Source organism: Sinocyclocheilus anshuiensis, unplaced genomic scaffold (assembly GCF_001515605.1).
Source record: "Sinocyclocheilus anshuiensis isolate Anshui unplaced genomic scaffold, SAMN03320099.WGS_v1.1 scaffold2218, whole genome shotgun sequence".
In the NCBI taxonomy this organism is placed as follows: Eukaryota; Metazoa; Chordata; class Actinopteri; order Cypriniformes; family Cyprinidae; genus Sinocyclocheilus; species Sinocyclocheilus anshuiensis.
Window position 1 is genome coordinate 288,172 of NW_015558568.1, and position 10,771 is coordinate 298,942.

At 35.5% G+C, this 10,771-nt stretch overlaps 1 protein-coding gene and 1 pseudogene across 1 annotated transcript; one reads left to right on the top strand and one right to left on the bottom strand.

The window, feature by feature from the left end:
- Window positions 1–344: 344 nt before the first annotated feature.
- LOC107679514 (galactosylgalactosylxylosylprotein 3-beta-glucuronosyltransferase 1-like) lies at window positions 345–6,200 on the top strand. Its single transcript, XM_016475082.1, has 5 exons — window positions 345–410; window positions 1,748–1,866; window positions 5,145–5,656; window positions 5,727–6,023; window positions 6,114–6,200. The coding sequence occupies exons 2-5, from the start codon at window positions 1,755–1,757 to the stop codon at window positions 6,198–6,200; spliced, it is 1,008 nt and encodes a 335-aa protein (XP_016330568.1). The 5' UTR covers window positions 345–410; window positions 1,748–1,754.
- Window positions 6,201–9,953: 3,753 nt separating this feature from the next.
- Window positions 9,954–10,771, bottom strand: part of LOC107679506 (beta-galactosidase-1-like protein 2) — a 5,426-nt pseudogene continuing 4,608 nt past the window's right edge.

Below are 10,771 nucleotides of genomic sequence, written 5' to 3' on the forward strand. Positions count from 1 at the left end.
ATTATTATTAATCTGGCAACCTGCGTGTGCGTCAAGTCTGAGGAGGAGGGGGCCGGGTGAAAAAACCCTCTTCAATATTTTGAATTTGGACTGCAATACCTAGTTCATCCACTCGGTGTCAATCCTACATACAGCACCTTTAAGATGTTTTGTGAATACGGGCCCAGGTATGTTAAATAAGAGATATATGCAAAATGTGCAGAGCGGTGGTACGCGAGGACTGGAATTGAGAACCACTGCAAAATATTTCAGTAGTTATTTTTCAATATTTGAAATTTCACATGAAATGATTACTGTTCATGATATCTGAATCTAAACGTGATTATGTGTCTCAATTATGGCAGATCCTGATGGAGTTATACGCAGACATTGACTGCTGCGGGGTTATGATGAGAGAGGGATATACACAGGTGAGCACATTTAACATGAGTATTTCTTCTTCTTCTTCTTCTGTGGAATATAAACTACAGAATTGTATTTTATGGGTAGACTATCCTTTTAAAGCGTATGCTGACCTATTTTCTTGGGGAAAGGAGCTGCAGAGAATCAAATTTTTTCAGACACTTTTTTCAAGAAGAGCCTGACTTAGTTCATCTTAGTTCAAATGCTATAAATCATGCTGCAACTTAAAAAAAAAAACTTGTCTTTTTAACAGTGGATTTCTTTGAACTTTAAATATTCAACTGAAAAACAAATAAAAATAATAAATATAAAAGAGTAAGATAAATTAAATAAATAATATAAGCCTATATTTAAATATAATGTGTGAAAATAATCAACTAAATCAAAATAAATGAGTTCAACTACGTTGTAGTTGTTGTAGTGTAGTCCTAAACATATATTCAACATTTTGGTAAACTATTCTAGGGGTGAATGTGCACCACTGTAAAGGAAAGGGGTGTAAGGCTTTCAACAGGAATAAAAATAAAAAAATATATATTTTTAAATGAAGTATTTTGAAATTCCGAATTATATTTGAATTCTACAGACAGATTATTTCAGGGTACACCAGCTTTTTCAATCAATAGTCCAGAAGAGGGCGCAACGAATAAATACAAAACAAACAGCACCTTGTTAGGCTATACATATATATACACAAAACTGTCTTTTAACAAAGTGTATACATTTTTAAATTAAAGTTAAAATATATAAATATAATATAAATATATAATATCAAATTAAAACCTAGACTCTCAGACCAGTTCTAGTGTTAATTTTCACATTGTTTTTAGTCATAGCTTTTGAAAATATCCTTTAAATATTTTCATCATGTCATGTTTATTAATTTTAGTCATTTTTACTCTTACTAAAATGCCATTGAATATTACTCAACGCTATTTTAGTTTACCAGAATTAAAACTAAACTACAATTTAACAGAATATTCATACATATTAATTTGTATGTATGAAAAAAACCCCTCTTTGAAAACCTGATCTCCTGAAAAAATTGAATTATTATTAAACGAGTAGGCCTACGATTGCAGTACAATACTGTGGAGTATTTTATGATTTATTAGTTAATCATCGTCAATGTTTTACTAGGGAATGAGGATTCTAATATATAGGTTAAAGTTCACTTGCGCATTCGCATCACTTTGTGTAGATACGTTGTAATACGTTTATGCATTTTCTTCATCTGATTGATCTTATATATCTTTGAGCGAGTTAATTAAACCGCTAGTAAAACGCTTCATTTTACCAGTGTTCATTGAAATGTAAAACATTTTACTTTTTTTTTTTTTCACAGATAAGACATGCTGAAAAGAAGGGACATCTTAGTACTCTTTTTTATTTTATTACCGTGGACTTTACTGATCACATTTTGGCACCAGCATGCTGGCTACCCGTTGATTCCAGTTCCTAAGGGTAAATACTAACATTATTCTTAACTTTTAAATGCTACAAGAGAATGTACGCATTTAGTGAAATGCCATATGAGGATATAAATGCAATATGAGGAATATAAAGAGAAAGGAAAGAAAATACAAAAAGGTAAAGAAGGAAAGCTCAATATGTAAAAATAAGATATCGGAATTCTTAAGAAATGCATTATTCTTTCTGTTATTTATGAATTTAAGCGATTTTTCGTGTTTGAATTTTCAGCAAGAAAGACATTAAATCTAGGCAGTGTGTTGAGAAATAAGTTCTTGTGAATGAGAAATTTGCAATGCAAAACTTAATTAACCCTAAAAATGGCAAGACCATAAAGAGACATCAGGAAATTAATTTATTGCTATTTCCCATCTTATTAGGACATTTTGGATTTTGATGTTTGTATGCCCCAGGTTTAAATTGATTGATAACAGAATGCTTGTTTGACAATGCATGCTACAATATTTAAGCTGCATTTAAAAAAAAAAATAATAATAATCTTGTAATTTACAGTAAACATTTGTTGTAATATTGTGTTAAACAATGATTATAATCTATTTATGAATATAGTAGCCTACTGTAACGTGGAGGCGTGACAACGCAGTAGTGGATCCAAGTGCAGGCTTTATTAGAATCGTCCAAAACAGGCAGGGTCAAATAGGGCTGGGCAATATGGGCAAAAATTCATATCTCTGTATTTTTTGGCCAATTTGCGATATACGGTATGTATATATATAAAACGGTACGTTTTGTTTGGTTCTTTGTAGTTTTTGTAGTTGTATTTTAAAAAATCTGTATTTAATACATACATATTTCACTTACCGCCCAATGTTGTCCAACAAAACAATACATATTAAAGCAAAGGCTATGAAAACAAATAAAGTGAATGTAACCACGTAAGCATGTAAGCATTTATATTATGTGCAAAAAAGGGTTAAAATCACATTTAATTCTAACATTGTAACATTGCAATCTAAAAACAAAAATAAGGCTTTTAAAGTGGAAGTTAAATTCACTAAACGTAAAAATTAAAATAAATGAAAACAAAAGCACAGTTGTGTTAGGTTATTTTGAATTTGATTACCCCATTAGTCACTTTACAGTCAGTGCTATCATAAAAATAGACTTACTTGTAGGTTTAAAATTCTACATGACACATTTATTGTCCAACTACAAATGTGACCATGGAGCACAAAACCAGTCTTAAGTCGCTGGGGTATATTTGTAGCAATAGCCAAAAATACATTGTATGGGTCAAAATTATTGATTTTTCTTTTATGCCAAAAATCATTAGGATATTAAGTAAAGATCATGTTCCATGAAGATATTTTGTACATTTCTTACCGTAAATATATAAAAACTTAATTTTTGATTAGTAATATGCATTGCTAAGAACTTCATTTGGACAACTTTAAAGGCGATTTTCTCAATATTTAGATTTTTTTGCACCCTCAGATTCCAGATTTTCAAATAGTTGTATCTCTGCCAAATATTGTCCTATCCTAACACATCTAAATACATCAATGGAAAGCTTATCTATTCAGCTTTCAGACCATGTATAAACCTCAATTTCGAAAAATGTACCCTTATGACTGGTTTTGTGGTCCAGGGTCACAAATATTTCAGTGAAATGTATATTTTAGTCAGAATTATTGCGCTCCTATTTAATTGAGCTCTGTCTGTTTGGCGCGCATGCATGCGGCGGCGCTCGTTCACTGAAGTGACGTCTGTGAAGTTTAGTGGAGAATCCCAAAGCAGAAGGCTCATGCACTTCTGACAGAAAAATGGAAATATTTCCATGGCTTTCTAACATTTACAGATGGAGAATATACCTGTGAAATGTAAGTTATGCATTCAGGAAGACAGCACATCTCAAACACATTAAACAGCGCGAGTAGTGTCTCTGTCAGCGGCACATGCAGCCTTTCTGTCAGAGCATATGACGGGGCGAGCCGCTTAAACTAATATGCGAAACGAAACTATAAACTATGTCTTACCAGTTTTTAAAGCCCTTAATATGAAGCTTGTCACATGTTTAGAACAAACTGGATTATGCACTTTCTTCGCAGCAGCTCAGTCTGTGTCCTCCGCTATATTTTCAGATGCGCTTGTATCAAACTACTGTATATCGATATAAACGGTATTGCCTCGAATTGAATCGCTTATAAAGAAAATATCGATATATCGTACAAACTTGATATACTGCCCAGTCCTAGGGTCAAACAACAGCAAACAGGTATAATCCAGGGCGAGACAAAAGAGTAATCCAATAACAGGCGATGGTCAGGGCAGGCAGCAAGCAATCAGAGAACAAGGAACAGTCCAAGGTCAAGAGATAAGGCAGGAAAACAAGGAACTAGGGAACACGGAAAGACACGGGAACGCTACAGGCTAACAATACTGAGCAGAGTGTTAGTGATGAGGTAACAAGACACAGGTGAAGGCAATCAGTGAAGAGTCCGGCAAAGGATTATGGGAAATGTAGTCTGTGAGAGTGGCAAGAGTCAGGGGTGGAGTGCCCTCAGGTGAAGTTCATGGGCACTCCAGCTGGAGATTGTGACACCTACTGTATCATATTTGATATGCAAATTTCTTGGGCCTATAAATTATGAACATGATCAAAACTGTGCTGATAAACCTGTTGTACACAATCTACGTCGTGCCTTCTACCCCCTGATTCATAGTTTATGCTTTTGTTCTATTAAGTAAATTATTTTTTGCTGTGAAATATTTCATGATTTTTATAATGTAAATGAAAGAATAACTTTTATATTGTTAGTAATAATTTAAGATGTACTTGTACTGGACTGAACCAGCTTTTTTCATGTTAAAAAGTAAATGTCAAATGCAACAGGCTTTTGAGGAAGGTTTATTTGTCTATTTCTCAATAATCACTGAATTGCAATGAATTGCATATATGAGCCATAAAAATCTAATGTATGAAATACAATACTAAACAAAAATCCATATGCAAACTATATTTTGTAATTTTTTTACATAAGTTTGCATATGCATATATTGCACTATTGTGCAAGAATGGCAAATGATGTGTACTATGACACTGGATGAGCCACAAAATAAAATAAAAAAAAAAAAACATTAAAGTTCTTTATTAATATCCTCTCTCTCTCTCTTTCTCTTCCTTCGGCTTGCTCCCTTTTTATCTGGGGTCTTCTTTATTAATATCCAATATGCACAAAAATCAATATGGTACTGATATTTTGTTTGTCCCTACTCTAAACTCTTGCAAAAATATTTTTTTTGATGGACAGATAACAGAACTGGGGCCAGTAAAGCTCACCAAAGAGGCTTTAGTCTTCATGAGTCCTGCGTCACCATGAACAAGCGTATCACTAAGGCCACCCAGATGAAGTATGTCCACCAGCGCCCTCCACCCTGGTCTGACACATTGCCAACTCTTCACGTAATAACGCCAACCTACGGTAGACCCGTCCAGAAGGCTGAGTTGACCCGGCTCACTAACACCCTCCTGCACGTCCCCAACCTTCATTGGCTGGTGGTGGAGGACTCAGTGCAGAGGACAGCGCTGGTGTCCAGATTGCTAGAGAACACGGGACTGAATTACACCCACTTGAACGTAGAGACGCCTGAGAATCTCAAGACACAAAAGAAGCCCAGAAATGTACGTTTCCCACGCGGCACCATGCAGAGGAACCTGGCTCTGCGCTGGCTCAGGGAACACATCAATCCAAACTCCAGTCATAAAGGAGTCGTGTATTTTGCAGATGATGACAATACTTACAACTTGGAGCTGTTTGAGGAGGTATGGTCCATTTGGTCCACCATTCATAATGTCCTTACCATTAACCGATTCAATCTTCCTCATACCGCAGATGCGTTGGACTCGTAAAGTGTCAGTCTGGCCGGTCGCCTTCATTGGAGGTCTCCGGTATGAATCGCCCAAAATCAACTCTCAAGGCAAAGTGTTCGGCTGGAAGACGGTGTTTGACCCTCGACGACCTTTTGCCATTGACATGGCCGGGTTTGCCGTGAACCTTCAGCTCATCCTCAGCAAACCTCAAGCCTGCTTTAAGTTAAAAGGGGTAAAAGGTGGATACCAGGAAAGTAGTCTGCTACAGGGCCTGGTCACCCTCAGTGACCTGGAACCCAAAGCCGCCAACTGCACAAAGGTCAGTCGTGAGTCTGAATCTTCATAACCTGGCTGGAAATAAAAAGGCTTGTCAAAGTAAACAGAAAAATGTGTTCTTCATCTTTTTCAGATACTGGTTTGGCATACCCGGACAGAAAGACCCTTGCTTGTGAATGAAGGAAAAAAGGGATTCACGAGTGGCAGCATGGAAGTATGATGAACTACTTTCATAATAGTCCATTTCCAAAAATACGATAGTAATAATTTTAATTTTTTATTTCAAGGTAGTCAAAGATACAGAATTATGAAAGAAAAAAATGAGTTACATTCAAATTCAACTGACTTCCTATGCATTTCAGGATACATTTTTGTAGTGCTTCGTGAACCTGAACAGAACCGCAAAAAAACAAACAAAAAAAGTAAACAAACCAGCAGGGTAATGTACAGTGTAATAGTGAATTTGCATAGTTACAAGATTAAATTTACAATACTGTTCTATTATAATATCTATTATGTCATTACTAATTCTCCAAAAATTCTTTCCATTTACTCCATAAAATAGCCCCCTTTTTAATTTGAAAGAAAAAGTAAGAGTTTCCAGCTTATATTTCAATTACAATTGCTTTCCAGTCTTCTAGAGTGGGTGGATTATGTTGAAGCCATTTACAAGTAATAGCCTTTTTAGCTGCAACCAGGAATATCTAACGGCAATATATCCATAGATATAATTTGTTTCATGCAAATCCAGATTTCCCAAATATAATACATGAAACTGAAATGGGATTTTAATCTTCAATATGGCCTCCAATGTCCCGTGTATGTCTTTCTAAAAGAATATATGGTGATGATTTGCTACTTCAGAATTAGCAATGTCAGAATGTCTCCAACATCCAGATCCTATTTCACTATGGCACATTTGTGCAGGGGGTATAAAAAATCAAATTACATTTTTCCAGGCTAATAACCTCCACTGGTGTGAGCCTGTGGCTTCCCATTGGGATTTACATGTTTTTAACCAAATGGGAGAAGGAAGGAAACATTATTATAACAGAAGAGCTGTTATAATCATGTTTCCTTCCTTCTCTCATTTAATTCTTGCATAGGATGTAGAATCTGATCTATAATTTTGAAGACAATGATAAAATGTAGAAATTACCTTACTAACAGTATTAGCCCTATATACAGACAGGAATATCTTCACTAAATCATTCTGTGCCCAATCCCTGCTCTTGTTCAATGTTGAATTAAAGTAGTGTCTTATTTGAAAGTATCTAAACAAGTCATGATTATCCAGTTTAAACTGATTCTTAAATTCTTGGAAAGTTAAGAAAATATTATTGTTCGTAATAGATTAGTAGTTATCCATGGATATTCTTTACTTATATATTTTCTTTATAGATTATCATCTGCAATTACTGCTTGAATCTGTACTTCAGGGAAAAAAAAAGAAGAGAAATCAAATTGTTTCCATATAGTATGGATTGCACCAGCAAACTATGGGTCTTAACTGGGAAGCTATATAATAGTCTTCAAGAGATGGGAGGGCCAAATCTCCCCTTTCCTGTGGTAACTAGAGTGTTTTATATAGAATTCTGGATTTTTTTTTACCTTGCCAGATAAAACTTATAATCCATTTGTCCCAATCTTTTAATTTTTCTTCTGAAATCTTTACGAGAAGTGTCTGAAATAAATACAAAAGCCTCGGGAGCTTATTTATTTTAATAATATTCACTCTATCCCCTAAATTCAAAAAAGGGATAACATTCCACCTCTGAATGTCTGTTCGTAACTTCGTATTTAGGATTCTATAGTTTACATCAGACAAAGTTCTAGTATCTTTTGGCATATATATTCCTAAATATTTTATTACCTCTGTATTATAATTAATCTTGTACTTGACCCTTGTTTCTTCAGAGGGAGTAAAATTGTAGCAAATGACCTGTGTTTTTTGCATGTTTACTCGTATCCTCATAAAGAACCAAATGTATCTAGAACAGGGGTTTTCAACCTTTTAGGACATGCCCCCTTTCTATTTTCTCTTTATGGTACATCATTCAGGTTCTGTAAGCACTACAAAAATGTGTCCTGATATGTAACTAGGAAGTCAGTTTAATTGAATGTAACAAGTTAAGGCTGCTCTGTGCCTGCTCAAAATTCTGTGTAAAGATGCAATACTGCATATTTAATGTGTGATCTTCATTCGTTTTTTCTGTAACCATTTATAAAGTAGTCAAAGTTTATGATGCATAGTGTTTTAAAAATTGTCCAGATTTTAAAAGTTGTGTAGTGCATTCCAGACTAAAGACACTCTCATTGAAGAGTAATTCTCAGTTAAAAAAGGATTTAAGTGAAACTCGAGAACTTGATTTATTCCAGAAAAAGCTCAGGAAAATGTCAAATCTAACAGAGCTTTACAAAGCTCATTTAAGTTGAAGTTCAGATACAGTTTGAATGGAAATAGTATTTGAAATGATGAAAGCTTGTTCTGATTGGTTGTCAGTGCATTTCTATAATGATGCAGTGTTGTTAAAGGGGTCATATGATGCGATTTAAATTTTTCCTTTCTCTTTGGAGTGTTACAAGCTCTTGGTGCATAAAGAAGATCTGTAAAGTTGCAAAGACTTAAGTCTCAAATCCAAAGAGATATTCTTTATAAAAGTTAAGAGTCAGCCACGCCTACCTAAAACGGCTCGTTCTAACACGCCCCCACATGTCTACGTCACGATGTGGGAAGATTTGCATGACGCCGCCCAAATGTTCACGCAAAGAAAGAAGGCGTAACTTTTAGTCTCACTGTAGTATTGTTGCTGCCGCCATGTCGTGAAGGCGCTGTGTGTTTCGTTGTGAAAGCGAAACTACTTTGTTTGGTCTTCCAAAAGAGGACGATATCCTCTTCGTCATGCCTGGAGCTGATCCGGGCTGTTCGCTGAGGAAATACATCAACTTAGCGCTGTGGATCGCCAGATCGGCTTTCACCGTGGACGAAGCAGAGTCCAGCCCGGGGTCGTCACATGTGGTTGCCGCAAGCCCGCCGGCCGCGCCGTTCTCAAGCCCGCCCCCCGCCGCTCACTCTAGCCGCCGCCCTTCACTCACTCTAGGCCTCCGGCCTCCGCTCACTCTAGCCCGCCATGTGTTTCGTTGTGAAAGCGAAACTACTTTGTTTGGTCTTCCAATGTGATCTGTGTTTTCACAATCACACAATCATGTTCTGACCATAGATATGGTTTAGGTTGGATTTTTTTTTTACCTGTTTTATTGTCTGCCAGATGAAGTTTAGGCAAAAGTCTGATTGTTTAAAAAGATATCGGCACACCCTTCTTCAATTAAACTGTACAGTATGTATGTCTGTAGCACAAACAATGCTACAAGTTTCATTTGAACAAACCTCAAATCATAAATACAGTTTCAGTAATATATAAAATTTTTCTCAGTGTTTGCAAAAAGGGAAACCAACATGATAATGCTGGATCTACAGTCAACAGTAAATTGACTTCCTGTTGCTTAAAGGGCCAGTGCAACATTTGAGTTTTCATATAAAAAATAAACAAAAGATTGCACTAATATAACCAATTTCGGCAAGTTCGGAGACAATCAAAAAGTTTCTTGCTAGCAAATGACAAAGGAAGCTGTCATTCAAACACACCCTAAACTGAGTTATAGTCAGTCATCTCAACAAGCTCAACATTTTCCATTGAACACAAATTTAACACACAATTACGCACAGTCCCCAGCAAGATTGCACTTAAAAAAAAAAAAAAAGTTGAATGTTTAAATGTTTTTAGAAATATCATGGAATGCAAAGCAATGCTGTTAATACAAATGTGCTATTATTGGTTTAACAATCCAACAGTACTTTTTGTTCATTTCATTTTTTGTTCAGGCACTTTGATAGTGTTCATGTATTTTATGGTACAGCCCTGTGTCTTTAGCCTTGTGTTGTTTTATATAAAACATTTTATTATTGTGTTCATTAAATGTCAACTGTCATTCCCAGATCAGGAGAATCTTCAAACTGGATTTTAAAATCTGCTTCTGCTTCTTCAAATACAATCACCTGTTGAATAAAAGAAAAACAGATCTTTCAGAATTTGTCTTAATTTGTTAATGATCAGAATTTGTGTTGATTTGTTATCATGGAAACAAATTTCACCATTAAAATTCCAAATAATTTATTAAGATTATAAAAAATATTACATGGGTTCAACCACTGATCTCTATTCAACCCACTGGTTCAACATTGATATTTGCACTAATTCTTCAAACACATAACCAAAAACAGTTCTTAGGTATCAAGGACATTTATATAAAATGTATATAACATAAATTTATATAGGAAATGTATATAAACTGACCTGGTTCATTCCACTGTTGAGGAAGGGTCCTGGTAGAAACAGAGCTTGCTGTGGTCCAGCATCCCAGTACCGTCCGATGTTTTGGCCATTAATGAAGACTACACCCTTACTCCAACACTGCATGGGGACATAATATTCAGTACATGTTGGATGACGGACCATCACCTTCAACTCAACCTGGCTAAGACAGAACTGCTTGTGGTTTCAACAAACCCATCACTTTATCAAAATTTCACCATCCAGTTAGGCTCATCAACCATAACTCCTTCAAAAACAGCTAGAAACCTTGGAGTTGTGATTGGCGATAAGCTGAATTTCTCAGACCACATTGCTAAAACTGCCCGGTCCTGCAGATTTGCTTTATACAACATTAGGAAGATCAGGCCCTTTCTTTCAGAACATGCAACACAACTCCTTGTTCAAGCTCTTGTTCTAT